The sequence below is a fragment of the Panthera pardus genome, unplaced genomic scaffold (genome assembly GCF_024362965.1).
Source record: "Panthera pardus isolate Hobbes unplaced genomic scaffold, ASM2436296v1 HiC_scaffold_12, whole genome shotgun sequence".
Lineage (NCBI taxonomy): Eukaryota > Metazoa > Chordata > Mammalia > Carnivora > Felidae > Panthera > Panthera pardus.
In genome coordinates, this window is record NW_026526677.1 from 41,011,968 (window position 1) to 41,034,737 (window position 22,770).

General features: G+C 45.2%; 1 protein-coding gene across 2 annotated transcripts; it reads right to left on the reverse strand.

The window, feature by feature from the left end:
• Window positions 1-1,744: 1,744 nt before the first annotated feature.
• On the reverse strand, window positions 1,745-13,365 carry LOC109271220 (L-lactate dehydrogenase A chain). 2 transcript variants are annotated; one of them, XM_019456479.2, is made up of 8 exons: window positions 13,247-13,365; window positions 11,029-11,178; window positions 8,091-8,208; window positions 6,996-7,169; window positions 6,382-6,555; window positions 4,962-5,079; window positions 3,052-3,175; window positions 1,745-2,501 (listed from the first exon to the last, which is right to left on the reverse strand). In XM_019456479.2, exons 2-8 carry the CDS (start codon window positions 11,152-11,154, stop codon window positions 2,337-2,339), a joined length of 999 nt encoding a protein of 332 aa, XP_019312024.1. In that variant the 5' UTR covers window positions 11,155-11,178; window positions 13,247-13,365; the 3' UTR covers window positions 1,745-2,336. The 2 variants fall into 2 exon arrangements, with proteins under 2 accessions (XP_019312024.1, XP_019312023.1); XM_019456478.2 differs by lacking the exon at window positions 13,247-13,365 and adding an exon at window positions 11,393-11,479.
• Between the last annotated feature and the right edge of the window lie 9,405 nt (window positions 13,366-22,770).

Here is a 22,770-nt window from a genome sequence, read left to right on the forward strand (position 1 = left end):
GAGCTATCAGCACAGAGCCCAACGCAGGGCTTGAACCCACAAACTGTGAGGTCATGACGGAGTCGTAGTTGGATTCTCAACCGAGTCACCCAGGCACCCTGAGATCATATTACATTTAAAAGAATCAAGACTTTGCAGAATTGGCCCATTCCTTGCCTGGAACAGGAAGATACAAGGTAATCCTGAAACACTTTTTGTGCCTGTGGCACAAGGGAGTGCTTTAGAAGGGAGGTGCTTTAAAGGGAGGAAGCTTTAGAAGATTAAATCTAAAAATTCATGGAAGATTAGGTTAATATATCTTTAAGCATGACTTTTCAGTCATGTTGGCATTGACTAATTTAGTCTATCAGATATGAAATTAATAAATGTAAATAAATTTTTTTAGACTAAAGTTGCCCCAAAGTTAAAAGAGGCTATAGGCATAAGTACATGTTTGTTTTTGTAGTAATTAAAAAGTTCTAAGATTAGGTAGTGGTGGAGGTTGTACAACTATGTGAATTCACAGAATTATACGCTCTTTAAAAAAAATTTTTTTTATAATGTTTATTTACTTTTGAAAGAGAGAGAGAGAGAGAGAGAGAGAGAGAGAGAGAGAGAGAGCGCACAAGCGGGGGAGGAGCACAGAGAGAGGGAAACACAGAATCCGAAGCAGGCTCCAGGCTGTCAGCATAGAGCCCGATGTAGGGCTCTTGAGATCATAACCTGAGCCAAAGTCGGACGCTTAACGGACTGAACCACCCAGGCACCCCTGCACCCTTTCAAATGGTGAATTTTAGGGGCACCTGGGTGCCTCAGTCAGTTGTGTGTCCGACTTTGGCTCAGGTCACAATCTCATAGTTCATGAGTTAGAGCCCCGCGTCAGGCTCTGGCTGACAGCTCAGACCCTGGAGCCTGCTTCGGATTCTGCGTCTCCCGCTCTCTCTGTCCCTCCCCCACTCGTGCTCTGGCTCTCAGAAATAAACATTAAAAAAAATTTTTTTTAATGTAAATTTTATGATGTGTAAATTGTAGCTTGTCTATTTTTTTTAAAGCCTGTATAAAAAGCAAATCATATTATAGTACTTGTTAAGACTACATAGTTCATTCTTTTCCTTTTACATTTGACACACTGAAAAAAAAAAGCATAATTCTTTCTCTTCACTAGCTTTCAGGAAGGAAACTTTAGTGAAAGATCCTGGAGAAGTGATGACAATAAAGTTGTTCTAGTTAACCTCTGGAAGTATTCGGGCCTGAATAAGGATCATAGTTGTAGACCTATTTTGAGGAAAATCTAAAAGTTTTTGAGTGGACAAACCACCAAGACTATTTGGTTTAAAACTGTTAAGTACCATCAAGTTACCGGCCTCCAGAGAGCCAAAGTTCTTAAAAATCTGTGTCTCCCTATAGTGACAAAGTACCACTGCCTATGTTGTTGGTAAGTGATATTTTTACATTCAGGTGTAGAATGCCATCTACTTGACTTGTAGGGTACCAGTTATGATTAGCCCTATTATCAAGTTATCTCTTAATATCTCGTGGCTTAGCATAGTAAAAGGATTGAATATAATGGAAATGGTACCAAAACAACCTACTCAATCTAGTCATCTATTAATTATATTAAATCATGTTAAACTAAAGTCTGATCATTAGTAAACAACACACCTTAAAAATACCACTGTAGTGTTGCCCATGAATACCCTAATGGGTCCCAATAATGTAATGGGTAAGTCGCAGCTTTATTTATCTTAATATAGTAAGAGAGAAGTCACTGTTCAAAGTTTATTTGGTATTTTAGTTGGTTGGTATGACACTTAGATAGTTGGTTGCATTGTTTATACGTAGATCTTTCTTTTTACATTATATGGCAATGTACACTATGTTCTGACTTATATAGGACACAAAATAAGATCCTTTAGAACAGTTATGCACAATACATGCAATACTGAATTTATACATTGGATCCCAGGAGGTGATTGGCTGGAGAAAAAAAAAAAAAGGTTGGTCTAGGCATGTTGGGTGAAGGAACCAGAAGTAATACAACACGCAGTAAATACACGTCTGGTTTGAATAGCAACTGCAGCACATGCCACATTGGCAGTGGTGTCTCTGAGGTGGTGCAACTATTTTCAGTTAACCAACTTAGGACGACGCAAGATGGGTACCGTCCAGCATCAGGATGTAGCCGCAAGGTTTTGTGAACCATTCCTATTTGTAACTTAGGAAACTGATGTTTTTCCTAGGCCGTTTTTAATATCATTACTTGAATAAGAGATCAGATAATAAGGACAATATACACAACCTCCAACTAAAAATCCTGTTGTAGTCTAGACAGTGAAGTGGTACACCATTAGAAAACGTTAAAACTGCAGCTCTTTTTGGATCCCCCAGAGCGTATCTGCACTCTTCTTCAAACGGGCCTCTTCCTCAGGAGTCAGGGTCACCTTCACAACGTCTGAGATTCCATTCTGTCCCAAGATGCAAGGAACACTGAGGAAGACATCATCTTTTATTCCATAGAGACCCTGAAGACAAAATGAAAGACATTTTATGTTTTGTCTATGCATTTTGGGGTCTCCCAAGACTTCCATGCTCTACAAATATGTATGCTTATTTAATACAACTTGGTAAGTAGAAATTTCTTTCCACATTTTCAGTTAGGATGTGATGAACAGTGCAAATCATCAAAATACTGGCAAGATTCCTGTTGTAAAAGAAACTCTAAACTATTGCTGTTATCCGTAGTACTGTCACATTTTTATGGATAACATCTTGGTAACTCTAACTTCAGTGTGACTTCTTTTTTTCTTCAAAGAAAACATTTTTCGTTTCTGGTCATGCACCTACCCCAATTTATTATTAGTCAGTTACCAAGTACCTATGTGGTGAACAGAGTACTAGTAGACATTATTCCTAAAGTGCAACCACGTCTCTCCAAAAAAGGAAAGTTGTTAGCGCATTAATTTATTTCACTCAAATCAAGGACTGATGACTAATCTGCTTTCATAGAAGACTCTTTTTTAAAAACCAGAAAATAATGGCATTTAAATACAATGTATCACTACACAGACCTACCTTAATCATGGTGGAAATTGGATGCACCCGCCTAAGATTCTTCATTATGCTTTCTGCCAAATCTGCCACAGACAGTCCAATGGCCCAGGAAGTGTAGCCTTTCAGTTTGATCACCTCATAGGCACTGTAGGGTACAGAAGGACAGGGAAGGTAGGAAAAAGTAGGGTAAGAGAAACAAAGAACAACAACGCTTTCACTGAACACAGGCTTTACAGCAAACAATGGCACAAAGTTGCATTATATACCTGAGTAATGATTGCCACGTATACCAGGATATTATGAACAGGGATGTTCACAACAGTGTTGTTAGTAACAGCAAAAGCCTGGCAACAAGCCCAGGATTCTCCAACAGGGGAATGGATAAATTGTGGTACATACAGTGAAATATTCAACACAGTGGAATGTTACATAATGGTCAAAAATAACTGTATCTACATGCAACAAAATAAATGATTCTTACAATGTAATACTGAATTTTGGAATATAAATCCAAGATTATGTATGGTATGCTTGACTCAAGATTATGTCAAGTAAGGGATGGGTGGAAGGGTGAGTGGGAGAAGGAGCTCAGAACTCACTCATTTCCAAGTACCAACATACTAATAATTCTAATTCCAACGAACACTATACTTAGTTGACAGCTACTGTCAACATTTCTTAGGTTTTATTTAATTAAACGAATACAAAGAGGGCCCTGCCTAAACCAATCATGATTCATTATTCAATTCTATATACCTGAGATCCACACATGACCACATGGTTTATAATAAGTAAATAATGCCAGCAAGCATGAAAGCTTCCCTGTTCAACAATTTCTAAGAGTTAATATTTACATTTTAGTACCATTACAAATCTAGACGTTCCTTGAAACTTTATAATCATTTGAATAAACAAATGTCTCTATTCATAAAGCCCATAACAGGAAATTGGATTTAAAAGTTCTTATTCCTGGGGTGGGGTGCCTGGGTGTCTCAGTTGGTTAAATGGCTGACTCTTAATTTCGTCTCAGGTCTTAATCTCATGGTTTGTGGGTCCGAGTCCCGCATCGGGCTCTGTGCTCACAGTGCTGAGCCTGCTTTGGATCTCTGTCTCCCTCTCTCTGCCCGTCCCCCACTTGTGCTTGCTCACTCTCTCTCAAAAATAAATAAATGTTAAAAAAAATTCTTATTCCTGGGGCACCTGGCTGGCTCAGTCAGTGGAGCGTGTGACTCTAGATTTTGGGGTCGTGAGTTCAAGCCCCACATGGGGTGTAGAGACTACTTCACGAAAACTTTTAAAATAATAAAAAATTCTTGGGGCGCCTGAGTGGCTCAGTTGGTTAAGCATCCAACTTCGGCTCAGGTCATGATCTCACGGTTTCTGGGTTTGAGCCCCATGTCAGGTTCTGTGCTGACAGCTCAGAGCCTGGAGCCTGCTTCAGATTCTGTATCTCCCTCTCTCGCTGCCCCTCCCCCACTCACACTCAGTTTCTCTCTCTCAAAAATAAACATTAAAGGGGCGCCTGGGTGGCGCAGTCGGTTAAGCGTCCGACTTCAGCCAGGTCACGATCTCGCGGTCCGTGAGTTCGAGCCCCGCGACGATCTCGCGGTCCATGAGTTCGAGCCCCGCGTCAGGCTCTGGGCTAATGGCTCGGAGCCTGGAGCCTGTTTCCGATTCTGTGTCTCCCTCTCTCTCTGACCCTCCCCCGTTCATGCTCTGTCTCTCTCTGTCCCAAAAATAAATAAAAAACGTTGAAAAAAAAATAAACATTAAAAAAAAAAAAGTCACATGCTCTACCCGACTAAACCAGTCAGACATCCCTAGAAAAAAGTTTTCTAACAAAAAGTACTCAAATGCTATTAAACTTCCAACTTTAAAATAAAAATAATAAATTTTAATCTTCTACATTGCCAAACTATGGAATCTATTACCTGTCAACCACCTGTTTGTGAACCTCTTTCCACTTTTCCTTATCTGCATCAGTGCCTAAGTCAGGGTGCAGATTCTTCAGGGAGACACCAGCAACATTTACTCCACTCCATACAGGCACTACAAGAAATAGCACAGCATACATTTATTTCCATACATCATCCAGCAGACTATAATAGCACTCCAGCCAGCCTTGCTTCAAGTTAACTCACTCCTTGCTTGCTGACTTAAGACCCTTGATCTTTAACAGAACTAATTTACTTTCTTTAAGATTTGCAGACCACTGGCCTTGGAGAATAAAAGACCAGAACTTTCCCAGGCCACAGAGGCCAGCAAGTCTGTTTGAGGTCACCTCACCTTTCTGATTAGCCCAGCAATCTTTCAACAAAATGTTTTTCTTTTTTAAGGTCACACAAATGACTTTACTGACCTCCTTTTGTACATCTGTAGACCTTGCCCTCTTTTGTAGAAAGAACAGAGTACTCTTGCACAACCCCTGGGTCCCATGGAACCAGACCTTCTTGCACAACCCCCACCCCCAGGCACCAAGGAACTAAGACCTTGCACAAACTCCAAGCACCGAGGTAACTCTGTAACTGGCATCATCAAATCTGCATGTAATCAAGGAATGTCACAGACCACTGCATTCCCTTAACTGATTAGACACCTTCAAAAATCTCTGGGCCTGGCAGAAACTTTGGAGTTGACTTTTGGACAAGAGTCTGCCTTCTCCCCACGTGGCCCGCCTCCTGAATAAAGCTCATATTCTTTTTCCAGTCAAAACTCTGCTCTTGAGTGCTGGCCTTTTGAGCAACAGGCCGCCAAACTTGGGTTTCGGTAACAAGACTAGTTATTTTGACCCATTTTTCTAATCCTCATTTCTTATCTGAGGAGGATTACCTGCTTTTGGTAGATGGTAAAGACTACCAATGCCCTTACTCTTAGATTTTCATTGATTAGATTATGTGAAACTAAGAATTTTCACCATATTCTGACCTTTTTTCCTAACCTATTGGGATGTTTAATCCTATTTGAAATATAAAGATAGTATGAGATCATAAGGGGAATTTTCTTAGTATAAGTAACTGTGAATTCAACTGTGATAGAATTTTTCCATGCACTCCATTTGGATTGGTTAACCTTTTCACAGCCTCACAGTTCAAGTCTCATATAGACAGTTGTGATAGTAAATGACTGAGGTCATCCTAAGAATTATCATCTTAAGTAAAAGAAATTTCATTCCCCATCCCCCATGCCATAAGAGGTCACATAAAATAGCTAAAATCTGAATAATAGATTTTTAGAAATCATTCTACTCTAATGAATGGATATCTAATTTCAGCTCTGATTTAATAATAAAACTTCTATCAATATCTTACACAGTCTTTTTGAAAACAAAAATAGAAAATAAGTTATGCTTACCACTGGAGTCTCCATGCTCTCCAAGGACCCACCCATGACAGCTTAATGCGTGAACTCCCAGCCTTTCCCCCATTAGGTAACGGAACCGGGCTGAATCCAGATTGCAACCACTTCCAATAACACGGTTTTTGGGAAAGCCACTTATCTTCCAAGCCACATAGGTCAAGATATCCACTATGAAGAAAACATTTAGGCAAAAATACTAGGTAAATCATTAGATGATGTTTGGCTACTCAAGATACATGGCTCTGTAGGAATCTTGATATTGATCATAACCAATCAGTATCTTTGTCAATATTTTTAAACCTGTATGTATAATATAGCAAATTCATTAAGTATTCAAGAAGTGTAGTATAATGAAAATAAATTGTGCATCTAGAACACCTTATTCATACCCTTTTCCCTTATCTAAGATCTTCTCGGGAAAATAATTTTTAAGTTCTAACTACATTGAGGGGCACTGTACCCCTTTAATATGTTAAATTTAACTATTTTACCAAATCCATTCACAAGAGGAAAATGAAAAATACGAGAAATAAATATGTATATATAGAATATGACATATGCCATCAGTGTTACTCAAGCTCATCTATTTGTGCAATTAAAGGTCTCACCTGGATTGGAAACAACAAGCAACTTGCAGTTTGGGCTGTATTTTACAACATTAGGAATGATGAACTTAAAGATGTTCACATTACGCTGGACCAAATTAAGACGGCTCTCTCCCTCTTGCTGACGTGCCCCAGCTGTGATAATAACCAGCTTGGAGTTTGCAGTCACATTATAGTCTAGACAAAGGGGAAACAAAAACCAGATTAAGGCCTTAATCTCTTCCATACATTTTTTTTTATGGGCAATTTTATTAGTGTTTTGTTACCTCCCTTACTTCCTTTCACGCATAGGTAAACACAGATAAATGCCACCCCTCCCCCCAACCCATGACTCCTTTAGCTTTTGGTTTTTTCACTGTGGCCACCTAACATGGAGGAAGAGTACATCAACGCCTTCCTTGTATTCTGGTTTAGACTGTGACTTTATATAACCACAGTTGGGAGGAGCTGGAAAGAACCAAATGAGACATTATCCCCCAATTTTTTGCCACCTGAGCTCAATGCTCAGACTCTTCCATACCCCTATTTCTACTTAATTACTTTACTGTGATCATATCAGCACAGAGATAGGCGCCTTTTTTTTTTTTTTTTTAAAGCAAAGGCAACTTTACACTTATCAAGATCTTGCTTCTAGATACCCTATGGCACAGGATGGTTAACCCAGCCCATAGATAAGTGGTCAGTTATTTTCAGGTGTCAAAAGAAACACTATTTGTACACATGCCAGGTTTCCTGACTAGGGCTCGTAAGTGTGAAAAGTCTGAACTGGCTCATTTACCTTATTCTCAACCTTGTCTTAGTGTCTGAAAGGAAGTAGGGGAAGTAAGTATATTAAATTTAAATATTTGAAGCAACGTGGTTAAATATGGACCCGAGAAGCATTACTAATTACATTCTAATTCAGATGCTTTCCACATTATAGACTATTGGGTTTCCATTACTAGAAATTGAAACTTTGGTATAAACAGGTTGCCAATGCAAAATGGCTCAAGGGCTCTTTGCTCCTATACGAAAAATAAATCTTTGAAAAAGGATTTCAAGCCTGATAAAAAAAATCAAATCTAGCATAGATCACAATATAAACTTGTTGAAATCAACCTTTGCCAGAGACAATTTTTGGTGTTCTAAGGAATAGGCTGCCATGCTGGAGATCCATCATCTCTCCCTTCAATTTGTCTTCCATGACATCAACAAGAGCAAGTTCATCTGCCAAGTCCTAAAAGATACAAAATTTTTAGTCAAATAGAAAAGAGCTGCTTCCAAATTTTAGAAAGGGATGCAAAATTTCTATGTTTCTAGCATAGGAGAGCTCTGCCACTTTATTAGTATCAGGACATACCTCAAAGTAGAGGCAGGCCCCCATTTAAAAACGGACTCACGGGGGTGACTGCGTGGCTCAGTCAGTCCAGCATCCAACTCTTGATTGTGGCTCAGGGCATGATCTCACAGTTCCCGAGATTCCCTCTGCTCCCCCCACCCCATCTACTACCATGTGTGTATGCTCTCTTTCTCTCTCAAGATAAATACATAAACTTTAAAAAGTGACTCACGGATGACCCATGCATAGGAAAAAGTACCGATCCTCTCTCTTCACAAGAGCAACTTCTTTTTTTTTTTTAATTTATTTTCTTTACATTTATTTATTTTTTGAGAGACGGAGCACAAGTTGGGAAGGGGCAGAGAGAAGGAGACACAGAATCCGAAGCAGGCTCCAGGCTCCGAGCTGTCAGCACAGAGCCTGACACGGGGCTCGAACTCACAAACTGTGAGATGACCTGAGCTGAAGTCAGATGCTTAACTGACTGAGCCACCCAGGCGCCCCTTCACTAGAGCAACTTCTGCAAGCACTCCACCATTCGACTGTGTGGTAGCAGAACACTAGATTGGCAATGGCTGGAATAACATCCAATTACATAAGACTGCTCTGTTTAGTCTCTCAATTTTACACATTAATTTTAGGCCATTAATCATTACATAAGTGATGTTGACCAGTATTAAGACTTGGAAATTAAAAAGTGATATTCTGGATCATTCCTTTATATGTTTTCCATATATTAACCAACACTAAGTGTTCCAAGAAGTGTTCCAGATTTGTGCATTTGCAAAATAATATTGGTGAAAAATATCCTTTCAGTTGAATCTGTAAATGTTTATAGGTGCATCTCAGACCAGGAGCACCAGCAACAGATTTAATACACATGGGGTGTGAACTGTTATAACCAAGTAAGTTATACTAGCTGAGCAACAGATCTACCCCCCCATGTCATCTGTAATATAATAACCTTATACACACCTGAGTTAGAGGGCATAGGTGTGGAAAAAACAAATGGCATCAATTCCTGATCCAGTGGAAAGCTGTAAAAATTGGTCCAGGTATCCCCTGATTGTCAGAAGTTTGCATTATGCCACTTCCCTTTTATAAAAGACCTAACTTTAGTACCTGTTTTCCCTAACTGAAATAAATCCAAAGAGGATTTCTGCCTTTAGGAAATAAGGCAATTGGGGCGCCTGGATGGCTCAGTCGGTTAAACGTCCGACTTCGGCTCAGGTCACGATCTCGCGGTCTGTGAGTTCGAGCCCCGCGTCGGGCTCTGGGCTGATGGCTCAGAGCCTGGAGCTTGCTTCCGATTCTGTGTCTCCCTCTCTCTCTGCCCCTCCCCCGTTCATGCTCTGTCTCTCTCTGTCTCAAAAAAAAAAAGTTTAAAAAAAAAATTTAGGAAATAAGGCAAAAAAACCACAAAAAACAAAAAACAGCATTCAGTGTTTGTTTCGCAGTGAGCCCTTACAGAGGCAGCACACGTCCTAGTTACCACCTTGGTTCCACCTGATGAACCAAGTTCCTCAGGAACTTTACTCAGCATCTCAGCATCAAGCTGCCATAGCTTTGAACTTTGTGAGCATCTGTACCTTATCTCTATTTTGTGCATGCATTAGCACGATGTGTCCTAAGGTATCAGAAAATCCTAAGGTTATTTTTTGGGTCTGGGAATGTTAAAAAATTTTCCACATTAATAGTAATTGCTTCTTTGCTTTACACCAGGCTTCAGAAAGGTTTCATAGGAATGCTCTCCTTTCGGATAGTGGGGGAAACCTTTATACTATGTGGCCCCTCCTAAGAACACATAAAAAGCAACCTATGTTGTTACACAACCTCTGCATAGCTCATTTCTGCCTTCAGTTCCTTATTTCAGTCCTTTCCTGTTCAAAACCCAGAATTCATCATTACACTCCCTTATTAGTAACTCCAAATCTAAACTTAAAATATTTTAATATTGTAAGCTGCTTCAATTTCTTTTTTTATATAAACCAGGCTCAACTACTATAAAACATATTCTTTATTCATTCTCAAATTATCTTTTGCTATCTAACTTTTAACTCCATAACTGGTACCAAAATTATTATTCAAGGTGAGGGGCACTGGGGATTTTTGTGGGAGAAAGACTTAAGATTCCCCACATTGTGTAACTAAAAATTTTTTTTTTATTTTGAGAGACAGAGTGAGCGCACAAGCAGGTGAGGGGCAGAGAGAAAGAGAAACAGAATCCCAAGCAGGCTCCATGCCATCAATGCAGAGCCTGCCTGACGTGGGGCTCAAACTCACCAACCACATGATCATAACCTGAGCAGAGATCAAGAGTGGAACTCCCAACCAACTGGGCCACCCAGGCACACTCAGTGATTTTAATTTTACCAAATGTGTGCATCATTTTCAACTCAAAAATTACTTTAAAATAAAGGCATGTTTAACTTAAAGATATAGACTATGTTTTCATTTGTAGGCAATTCATGCATGTTAATACAGCACAGTGAATTTAAGGAACTGTGTCACCAGCCTTATAACTTTTAATGTTTTTAGTACAGACACTCTTTCGGTATAGCATCACATTACTAAAGTTTGTTCCACATAAAGTTCTTCAAATGAATGCATGAACCTAAATATTTGTATATACAATGTAATAATGCAATTCTTGGAGGTGTGGGGAGATCGTTGGGGTCAAGGTATCCTTGGCTTTCAGAGTGATGGGCTTTCACTTACCTTCATTAAGATACTGATGGCACAAGCCATGCCAACAGCACCAACCCCAACAACTGTAATCTTATTCTGGGGGGTATGGTCTTCCTTAAGAAGATTCTGAATCAGTTGATCCTTGAGAGTTGCCATATTGGATTTAGAAGCAAAAGGAATCTATAGGGGGGAAACACACACTGTCACTGCATCCTCTTTAAATTAACGCTTATTAACCAAAAGCTGTTCTAAAAGAGCTTATTTTACTTCCTTTTGGGATACTTGCCATTAAAAAGAGGGAAGGAACAAACCTAAAGATGGCCAAAGGGATACTGAAAGGCCTAAAGCCAGGGTCTGGTCTGGCTAGGATCTATCTTGGTATAAAGGATCTCACCTTGGCGTGGAAAAATAATATTGACGTTTGGGTGTAAGTATAACTTCCTGAGGACTCACTCATCTTGATTTATTAACCCCAAGCGGGGCTGCCTTTCCTCACACAAAATCGCTGTGACTGCCTGCCCAAATGTACTCCAATCACCAGTCCTGCAAACCCTCAAAAAGAGTAGAGAGAAATGTGCGGAAGGTTCCCGTAAATGCCTCTTGGAACCACCTGGACGCCGTAGGATGTTAAAAACAACAACAACAACAAAAAAAAAAACCTCTGCTCATGCGCACTCACTCCTTCCTCCAGCCCCAGAAGATGGGGCGGATATCAGACCAACAGCTCTGTTGGCTGGGAACCCTCCGGTTTTCCGCCCCTCCCCCACCCAGCCCGGCGCGACACTTGCGCGCATGCTCATTTCGAGCGCTGGGCGGGGACAAGAGTAGAGCCTACAGACCGCGGCTTTCGAGAGCTGGGTGCTGGCGCAGAGGCGCCAGTCTGGAAAGCCCCACCCAAGAGCGGAAATAATTGGGAACTGTCCTGCTCTTAGGGTACAAGGGAGAGAGCCACGAGGCAGAGAGCCCCGAGGTGGACTTTAGACTTAACTAGTGCCCCTACTGGCAGCCTCCCTGGCCGCGGGCAGAGCCAGACTTTAAATCGGAATACTAGACCCAAGGAGCTGTTAACCAACAGGGAGGGAGGCGCCTCGTGTGGTTTCTGCCGTGATCCATGTTGCAAAGGCGTGAGGCCCGATATGAGGAAATTTTGTCAGTACAGGAAGTGCAAAAATAGCTGCAGAGGCCTGGAGCCCTAAAGTTAATAGATACTTGGTGGAATCCTCCATTCCCAGTGTCGGGGAGGGGGCCTTCGCCCTGCTAATCCAACCCTGCACTGCATTCACTGGAAAGATTATCACAGGTTGCACCCTGAAGCACCACGTCTGGTCTTGACACCACCCCAAAGGGCAAAAATATCCGAGAGGACTTCCAGGCAGGCAGCCCAGAGTCACCAAGGTGGAATCAGATCTCTCCGCGTAAATCACTGCTATTTCTAGACCTGGCCTCACCAAAACCTAAACCCTGGGATCCAGCGCTCCCTTCAACGTGGGGGCACGGGTGAGGGACGAGCACTGCAGAAAGTGGGTCTACTCCCCCAACTCTGCCACCCACTCTGTGACCTCAGAGATGCCCTAACCCTCTCCCAGCTTTAGGTTCCCCCATTTCTCAAGAGGAGGGGACGGTACCAGATAGCCTGCTCTCAAAAGACCATCGGCAGGAGGGCTGAGACTCTTCCTGCTTCATCTTTGCATGCACCGTGCCTTGCGTAGCACCCGATACATCAGCAGCTGCTTAATAAATGTAATTTGCGCAAAGAGCGCCCTATAATCCGCAGGCAGTAGCCGCCCCATGGAGTCCACCTCTTGAAGAGTCCCAGGGTTAAAAAGCGACCCAAGCAGCGCTCCGCGGTTGTCGACCCCCTCCCTCTATCCCTCACCCGCGACTGCTGAGGGTTTTTAGGCTGGGTGGGCTCTGGAAACCCGACCTCCAGTTCTGCGTTGTTTGCCTATTTTAAGCCCGGAGGTATGCCCCACCCTTTAGATCTGTCATTTCCTTGTCTTTCTGCATCCACCTGGGCTTTCAGCCACAGGATAGCTGCGGCCACCTCGGTTCCCCAGCCGGACCAGAGGCCATGGTGCCCACTTAGAGCAAAAGCAGAGTGCGGTGACCTCCGAGTCCACGTGAGGATCCTGCCTTCCCCCGACTCCCCGGGAGCAGAGACCCCTTCGGGGACAGCGCCGAGCTAGCGAGCCGGAGGCAGCTCGCTCTCCTGACCCTCCCGCGCAGTGCGCTCGGGGCCCGACCGTACCGGGAGTGCACGTCGAGCAGGCGGGCGTCGGCGGCGCGCGGTGTTGGGTCCGGACTTGGCGGCAGCGGCTCCCGTACTCGGAGCTGGGCGCGGGAGGGGCCTTAAATGGAACCGGGAGGCTGACGTCAGGGGGGTAGCCGGGCGGACGTGCTGGAACCCACGTGTGGGTCGGGCTAGGGGCGGGCTCGAAGCCAGGCGGAGCTGTGGGGAGGCTCAGGCGGCGCGCGCAGCGGGACCGAAGATCTGGGGACAGACCCACGTGTGCCTTGGGGACCTAAGGGGCTGCCGGAACCGCTCAGCCTCCGGCCACAAAAGCCCCGGCCCTCTAGAGCCACCAGCCAGTCCAGTCTACCCTCCGGAAAGGCTTAATCTGAATCTTCACCGTTGTTTCCCAATTGACCGGAAAGAACAGCTTCTGGCCCGTTAGGCACTCAACAATTTGTTGGAAGGGAGGGAATGCCTAGCACGGCATCAGTCTCCTTACCTAGGTCGAGTGATTCCCAAAACTTGACGCTGCTTCCCCACCCCCCACCCCCCTTTGCTCAGCCTGCCTTCCTGCTCCCTATCTTCTTTAAATCTCACCCATCATCTGGTTTCTCTCTCTCTCTGTCTCTTTCTGTCTCTCTCTCTCTCTCTCTCTCTCTCTCTCTCTCTCTCTCACACACACACACACACACACACACACACACACACACACACACACACACAGAGTTAGTATCTGCCTTGTCTCTGCATCCGCTGAGCTGTGTCTCCTTCAAACTGGCTTGCATTAGAGACGTGTGTCACTTTGCTCTCCTACCTGACAGCGATTCTTTCAAAGGCATGGATCAGTCTACTTCCTCCTTTGAATCTGGGACCAACTTGGAGTCCAGTTCTGAGAAAGATCCATAATTATGGGTCTCTTGGTTTTGAAGGGAACAAGCTAACCTCAGCTCCAGAAAAGCAGGGTATCTGTCTAGCATGTTGTAATAGTTTTCCTATTGCTCTAGGAATCCCAGAAACCTAGGCTCTCACCTCAAACACACAGCTGGACAGGCTGAAGGCCAATCACAAATTCTCCGTTGTTTCTCAGGGCAGGGCTGACTGCTTGAGGTTCCCCAGTCTTTGCAACAATATCCTCATTCAGTCAGGGTTGGGCCCCTGCCTGCTTATCAGATGTGACTACAGCTGCTGGCAAGAGGGCAGAGTTCAGAGAATGGAAGGTAGGCTGGGGAGACAGGTAAGAACTCAGGAGGAGGACCTTGGGATGACCTCTAAAAATAATCTGGGTGGAAAGTTTACAGCTCCCTAAATTAAGGCACATAACAGCTCACTCCAAACACAGCTTCCTTCTTCTTATGCAGAACAATATCCTCTACTTAACTCTACAAATGTGGATAAAACAAGTACTATTTACTGAGCACCCCCTACGTGTCAGGCAGCAAGCCAGGTAATACCTTCACTCTAATTATTTGGAGTAGGCATAATTATTCACATTTTGCAGTTAAGAACCCAAGGCTCAGAAAAATTAGTTATTTTGCCAAGGTCAGACAACTAATAAGTGATTTCAGCTGGTTCTTTAGGACCAACTGGCTCCAACCTCTTATTTTTCCTGTTGTCCCTTCTCCACCCCTCACCGCTGACTCCACAAAAGTCAAGAAATTGTGGTGCAGGGGGGGTGCGCCCAGGTGGCTCAGTTGGTTAAGCGTCCGACTTCAGCTCAGGTCATGATCTTAAGGCTAGTGAGTTTGAACCCCGCCTCAGGCTCCGTGCTGACAGCTCGGAACCTGGAGCCTGCTTCAGATCCTGTGTCTCCCCCCCACCCTCTTTCTCTCTCTGCCCCTCCCCACTCACACTCTGCCTCTCTCAAAAATGAATACATGCTTTAAAAATTTTTTTTTAAGAAATCATGGTGGGGGCCCAAGCTAGTCCCAGGCTCAGAAAATTTCATTTTCTGTGAGAGCTAGTAGATGTTACTGGGTGTCTCTGCCCATCTGTTGAGCTGAGACATCAGTCTTCTCTGCCCTCAGACTGGTACTACTATCCATACTCCTGCTTTCCAGGCCTTTAAACTTGGATTGGAATTTACACCACCTGCTGTCATGGGTCTCCAGCTTACAGATGGAAGATCTTGGGATTTCTCAGCTTCCATAATTGCCTGAGCCAATTCCTTATAATAAATTTTGTTATACCTCCTATTGGTTCTGTTTCTCTAGAGAACCCTGACTAATACAGCCCAAAGAGAAGAATTTCTGTACTAAAGCCCAAGCCGAATGTGGGATCCATGGGATGGATCAGAAAGCACTATTTCAGAGGGCAGAACAGACTTCTCCAAACTAACCAAGTGTTCTTCAAGGATGGCCCCTTTGAAAGGGAACATCTCACAAAAGAGGTGGCTTGACCAGGGGATAGTCTGACCTCAGAGAATGGGTGGTGCTCAGCAACCAATATAAGATTTTCCTAAAATGGACCTGGCCAACGAATGATGTCCACCCAAAATACAGTGCTGAGTCATTCCTTCATTAAGTATTTGTTACAGTCATCCTCAGAAAAGTTCAATAGTTCCTCATTCAACAGCATCAAGAATAAAATCCAAATTCCTTGGAAGGCACACTAGATGTTCTACAATACAGTGTCCACATCCCCTCTCTGGCCTTATCTTCTATTTTCCTTCATGCTTCCCATATGCCGGTCCCAAGGCTCTTACACTACATTCCCCCAACATGCCATGTATTCTGCCTAGGCGAATTCTTCAACCTGAATGTTCTTTACCTTGCCACCATCCCTGTCCTCCCCAAACCCACACATTCATAGGTCAAATGCTGTTGCTTGAGCTTTATTTTATTTTATTAAACATTTTTAAAAAAAATTTTTTTTAACGTTTATTTTTTGGGACAGAGAGAGACAGAGCATGAACGGGGGAGGGGCAGAGAGAGAGGGAGACACAGAATCAGAAGCAGGCTCCAGGCTCTGAGCCATCAGCCCAGAGCCCGATGCGGGGTTCGAACTCACGGACCGCGAGATCGTGACCTGAGCCGAAGTCTGAGGCTTAACCGACTGAGCCACCCAGGCGCCCCACTTGAGCTTTATTTTAAACTAATTCTTATTGCTGTCCTCTTTTTCTCACTAGACTGTGAGCTCCACATGGACAGAAACTTTCTGCATATTCTCAGCACATATATTTATTTGTTTTTATAAATGTATTTTGAATTACATGCCTGCTATGCTAAATGCATGAGGGCACTATGCTAAATGCTGGGGATATAAAAATGAATAAGACATATTTATAAGCCTTCAAAGACTTTACCATTTAATGGGGAAGGCCAATGGCATTCCCCTCTTTGGTTAACATGCAAGACAGAATATAACACTGCCTCAAAAGAGGCAGAAATAAATTGCCCTAACAATCATAAGAGAGAAGGGTCCTTTGGCCAGGACTATCAGAGAAGGCTTCCCAGGGGAGGTAGCATCTGAGCTTAGCCTAGAAAAAGACTTCAATTGCTGAAGATCAGGTGTTGAGAAAGCAGAGAATGAGTATGAGCAAATGCGTCGAGGCAGGAAATTCAAAGTGTATCTGGTAAATCTTTAGCTTTAAATGCCAGGCTATGAAATTTAGGTGTTTTTGCTGTTGTTTTTTTTTTTTTTTTGGTGGGCAGTGGAAGTCAGATGCTTTTGGAGAAGGGGAGAGAGAGAGAGAGTGAAAGCAAGGTAGTTGAGAAGTCTGGAAAGCACAGCGGGGTGGGGAGGAACACACCTTGTTTTGTAATAACACAACAAGAAGCTCGGAACATACGCAGCTCCAACCACAACGGCACAGAACATACACTTCTCTGATATACCCTACATGGCCCTGCAGCCCCTCTTTTTTTTTTTTTTTTTTTTTTACCTTTTCCATGTTTGCAAAGCTGATGGCTTTTCTGAGTTTCAGGGCCCAAGATGCAGATGGCCTCATCAGTCTCTGTCCCCAACAGGCCAGGCTCTGTTGTGTACGTGCCAAAGCAAAGGCTCCTCTCTCTGGCAAGAGATCAGGTGCCTGTCCCTGGGACTGCTTCATATCATCCCCCTAACCCCATCCATCTCTCACATGATGGGAGTGGAAGCCACAGACTCCACCCTGACTCCTCAAGTCCCCCTGGGTGCCACGTCTCCTGGTACGCCAGTGCCCACCCTCCCCCACCTGTTTCTCCTCCCCTCTTCCTCCCCGACCTGCCCTCCTATCAGGTACTAGAAGCTGCCTCTGTGTCTCTTTTCGGCTTAGATTGTTATTCCCTCCAGAGTTCATTCCTCCCGTGAGCACCTAACAGAATCCACCTCAGAAACTCTGGATTCCTTTTTCTGTAGACTGAATGTTTGCGCCCTTTCCCCCAACTCATGCTGAAACCTAATCCGTAATGTGATAGTATTGAGATGGGGGAGCACTTAGGAGATGATTAGATCATCAGGGTGGAGCCTTCATGAACAGGATTAGTGCCCTTAAAAAAAAGAGGAGCTCCCTTGTCCCTTCTATCATGTGAAGACACGGCAAAAAGTCTATGAACTTGGAAGGCTCTCACCAGACATCTGCTGGAGCCTTGGTCTTGAACTTCCCAGACTCCAGAACCATAACAAATAAGTTTCCATTGTTTATAAGACACCCAGTCTGTATTATTTTGTGACAGCAGCATGAATGGACTAAAGTACCTTCTTTTCCAAGGAAAAGAAATGAGACCTATGCCCTTTTCTCTCCATCCAACCCTGTCACAGAGTGAGGCCTCAAGCTTTCCATCACATTGACAGGTTCCAAGGCAAAAACTGTTGCCAAAATATAAGTGGTTTCCAAATTGAGGGCCCACAAAATCAGTGTGCAGAGGGAGTCCCATGGTGTCTCCAAGCCAGACAATCCCCAGCATGGTAACATAGTGCCCTTTATCTAATCACCACAGGGAAGTACCGTGGGAAGCTGTGATAGCCTTTCCCTCCAACATCTTGGGTGGCAAGGACAGTGATGGGGATGGCTTAGCAAAGTTGAATGGGCAGCCTGCTGGAGAGGAGACACTGACCTGAGGGTCAGGAGACCTGAGTTTGGTCATGGACCTCTGAGTGACATTGTGGCAGTCACATTCCCTCTGTAGCCCCAATATCCTAGACTAAACATAAGAGGATCTCTGTTCCAGTTCTAACATCCAGGGGGGCTCTGAGTTAACGAATCAAGCCTCCACACACACCTTCATTTTTGCAATTGCTCAGAACTCAGAGGCAAAGCTGCGCCCCCTTTTTGGGAACTGGTTTGGGCTGCTCCTCATGTGGAATGAGGAGCTTCCAATGTGGAAGCAGACATTCAAGGGGCCTGACTGCACCCATGGCAACAAGAATCCCATGCCTAGCATTCTCTTGTCCTCCATTTTAGTTCGAAAACTGGGTCCAAAACACCCAAGGCACTGGTTGGGTGTTGCATCTGTTAATAAAAAGCCTCACTGGGCTTTGAAAACAAATTACTGATAACAGGAAGCCATCTCTGATTCTTTAAGGAATTCTTTACACCTTGCAACCTTACCAAGTGTGGAAGTACATTCCAAGCCCTAGCTCACGAAAGAAGGGTAATTTCCTATAAAATTCCAAGAGGATCAAAGCAATTGTAACTGTGAATAAAACCAGACAGGTCTATCCGTAATTTCCTGGGACTAGGGTGTGGGCAAGGAATGGAGGTCTCCTGATTTGTGCCGATGCTGACTGGCAGAACACCCTCGCTGAAATTTGGGTCTGTCGGCTCTGGGGCTTTGTTTAAACTCCTATACACAGCCACTCATCTAGCTACACCTCACAAAGGAGGTTCTGCCTGTACTTGGAGCCTGTTCAGAGGACTCTGACCTGAAAAGCCAGCCCCACCTCATTTTTTTAGGGTACTAGAAGGGGTTCTGGCTCCCTGGGGAATGTGGGATTCTGGTAAGAGAAGCAAAGGAGAGCTTCCTGGTACCCCAAGAGGGATCTCAGGCTGTGGTGGGGCTGGTGCAGGCAAGGAGAAGGCTCCCCCTGCAGCTAGATAAAGCTCACTGGGCACTTCATTTGTGCATAGCCTAGGGTGGCTTTCATATCAGTTCTCTAGTGACATTTGTACTTCAACCAGAAGAAAGCAGAGCAGGAATTTTTACTTCCATTTTACTGGTGGGACTGTGGAAACCTCAAAACCTGGAATCGCCCCAGGCCCTGCAGCTGGAAAGCAGCCTGGTGAATTGCACATTCCCAGACCAGCTTTCCTTCCCCTGTAACACTCTGCCCCTCTGTCTTCACAGCCTGGAAAGCAGTTGGCCCTCTGCTCCTTGGATATCAAAGGGCAAATGTGACAGGGCTGCAGAAAGGTCCAGGCGGCTCGTCTGTCCACAGGGCTGCTCCAGGGCCTTATCTAAGCAGCCTCCCTCTCCCTGGCACTCCATTAGCTTGCACAGCCTGTGTGTGTACGGGGCCAAACTCTGCCCTTTGTACAAACACACTTGCAGTGTCAGGCCCTCTCAGAGGATATTTCAACTTAGCTCATCCTCCAGTTTTAGCCACACGAGGGATGAAAGCCCAAGAGGGGCCCTCCCAGCCTTGGCCCTTCCCACCTGCCCCTCACGCCTGCCCCTGCTTTGCTTACACTGCAGGGCCTCTCAGCTACTCTCTTCTGGCCCACAGGGCAAACATTCGCTGTGGGGAATTAGGGCTCGGTGCAGGGAAGGGAAGTGCTCTAGGCTCCCATAATGCTTCAGTGCTGGTGACTAAGGGCTGGAACCTCCCAACTAGTCCAGTACTTTCTCACTGCAACAGACACATGGCCTCTCAACCAGCCTGGGCTCTATCTTGTACTGTGGGTGTGGCTCTCATTGCGTCTCCAAATCCTGGGTTTTTTCCACTGTATCAGAGCCTCTTCCAAGAGCCTATGATTGAGGCTGGCACTTGGCAGTGAGGCCTCACTGTGCAAGAGGCCACACCCCAGCCATTAAAGCTACAGGACTGGCAGGAGGCCACCTCAGCCTCAGCCTTCTCTCCACCAACCCCCAGCAGCAGACTCATGATATCACAGACCCTCCCCTTAATCTCAGCTAGTTCTGAAGCAACTGCATTTCTCCTCCTCCTTCTCCATCAGCCTTGGGTGGGCACAGACTGTGCCAGCATCTCCATGGTAACCGGGGCCACAGCTTCCTGCCTTGGGCAATAATCCAGAGCCAGCACCCTTGCAGAGCTCCTTTGTAGACGCCAGGATGGCTGACTGTCGCTGCAGGCCCCACCACACCTCAGTGCCATCCCTGGGGACAGCCCGGGGAGGCAGCCAGGCTGGGTTGCACTGGAAGACTTTAAACCCATCTGTTCTTTGAGAAAGGTCTTGAAATGGGGTAGGCTGGGAAGCCCACCCCCTCTCCCCCACGTGGAATTGGTTCCTCACGGCAGGCTGTGGGGCTCTGGTGTTAAACTCTCTTCAGGGCAATGGGTGAAAGTTGAAAATTCCACAATATGTTGGTTGGCTTTAGACTTTGCTCTCCCTGGCAGAGGGGGTTGTGGTGGTGCAGGAGACAGAGCGCAATAGATTAGGCAATAATCCCAGTTCCTTCCATCCCTCACCCCACAAAATGGCTCCTGGGGCAGGTGAGGGGCTGGCAGGCTCTCAACCAGGGAGGGTGGTAATCAACGGGGAGTCAAAGACTCCAGAGGGAGACAGTAGACAGATCTGCTCCTTGTCAGCTCTCCTAGTGGGGGAGGAAGATGGGGGCTGGCAGTGCACCCCGGGGCTGACCTCACTGCCACCGTCTGAAGGACTGGGGAGAGTCTTCAGAGAGGTTCTGTCTCCAGGAGAAAAAGAAATCAGAATGCAGAATGGAACTGCTCCTGGTTCCTCATGCTTCCCTTCTCAGCCCTCTGTGCACATTTCTGCTTCCACAACAGCACTTCTGGCAGAGGAGAGGAGTGGGCTTACAATTCAGTTGTATATACACAGTATGTAGAGTTCACAGGGCCATTCCTGTTCACCTCCCCCCCCCCCCCCCCCCCCAGTCTCAGAGGGGGGTTTGTCTTTAGCTCAACCTGTTCTTTGGGCTTTTTTGATGCGGAATCAAGGGCACCAAGTTGGCCCTAAGACTATACAGGAAGGTTGAGGGGAGAAGGATTTAGGTCTACAGGCTGTTAATCCACGTAATAAAGAGGAAGAAGACACATCTGAAGGGAATTTGAGAGGCAGAGGGGATGGGAGATTTAAACAGAGATGCCCTGACTCTGTGGTCTGTTGAAGGTAGGTGGGTTGCAGAGGAAAGGCGATTCTCAGTTTGTGCTGCTGTGATCCCACTTTGCCGCTCCCACTCCCACTTTGCCGAAAGGCCAGCCTAGGATTTGAGCTATTTTCAAATTCCTTGTGACTGCTGAAGGGTCAGTGCTGGGAGACCAAACCTCGTGGGTCCAGACTTGGTGAGAATTGCCAGAATAATCACTCCCATGTTTACTGAACATTTAATATGTACCTAGCCCTCCTACTAAACCCCTTAAAAGCATTACCTAATTTAATCCTCACAACTACCCTTTGGAATAGGGAACATCATTATCATCATTTTAGAAATAGGAACTGAGCCTTAGGGAGGTGCTGGCACTTGCCCACAGTCACACAGCCAGATGTGCTGTGGCTAGGCTTCGAAGGCAGGAAATCCAGGTGGCATCTGGGCAGGCTCCAGCATGGATGTCAGGAGCAGCTACTGCCTCTAACAGCAGGAACAACGGAGAGTTCCTCCCAGTAGGCTCTCTCAAGGACATCGCCGGGCCTTGCTGAAGAGGGCTCTCTCTGGAGCCGCAGACTCTCACTGACCTAATGAAGCAGAAAATGGATGAGGTTTACATGAGTTATTGCTGGTAGATGCTGCTCCCTCACTGATGTGAGCAGCAGGAATGCACCCGGAAGGGTGTTTGTGTGTGTGTGTGTGTGTGTCTGTGTGTCTGTGTGTGTGTGATTATCTGGAGCAGCTCCTGCCAGCCTGTTTCTGTGCCATTTTGCTAAATCCTGAGGGTGGAGGGGAGTGAGGAACACAAAGCCCAAGTGACCTCCTCTGAGGAGGCCCTTTGTATCTTTCTGTCCAGGCCTTTTAGAATATAGGCATCTCCCTCCTGCCCCTTCCATACAGAGAAATGCTTTTCACATCTCCTCCAGGACAAGGAGGCACAAAGAACAGGGCCTCAATCTGTGCAGCGTTGCTCTAGCTCATATCGAACCCACTATCCTTCAGCAGGATAGACTGTCTTAGTGGGAACCTCCAGTCTGGCAGCCACACAGACCTGGGTCCCAACCTTGACTCTATTCCTACTGCCCTTATGTCTCTGAGCAAGTCCTTTAATCTTTCTAAGCCTTATGCAGCTATGAGATAGGAAAAATAGTAGTACCTCTCTAATAGTTTTATTTTATGTTATATTAGTATCATTATTTTTAGAGAGAGCGAGAGCATGAGCAAGAAGGGCAGAGGCGGAGAGAGAGAGAATCCCAGGTGGGCTCTATGCTGAGCATGGAGCCTGATGAGGGTCTCGATCCCACGAGATCAGGACCTGAGCTGACATCAAGA

Excerpts from the sequence above, each read along its gene's own strand:
- LOC109271220 (XM_019456478.2), bottom strand. The coding sequence starts at position 11,455 with ATGAGTGAGTCCTCAGGAAGTTATACTTACACCCAAACGTCAATATTA. Across the intron at positions 7,170-8,090 it reads AAAAATTGTCTCTGGCAAAG|ACTATAATGTGACTGCAAAC; the intron begins GTTGATTTCAAC and ends CCCTTTGTCTAG. Across the intron at positions 2,502-3,051 it reads CAATTTCCACCATGATTAAG|GGTCTCTATGGAATAAAAGA; the intron begins GTAGGTCTGTGT and ends TTTTGTCTTCAG.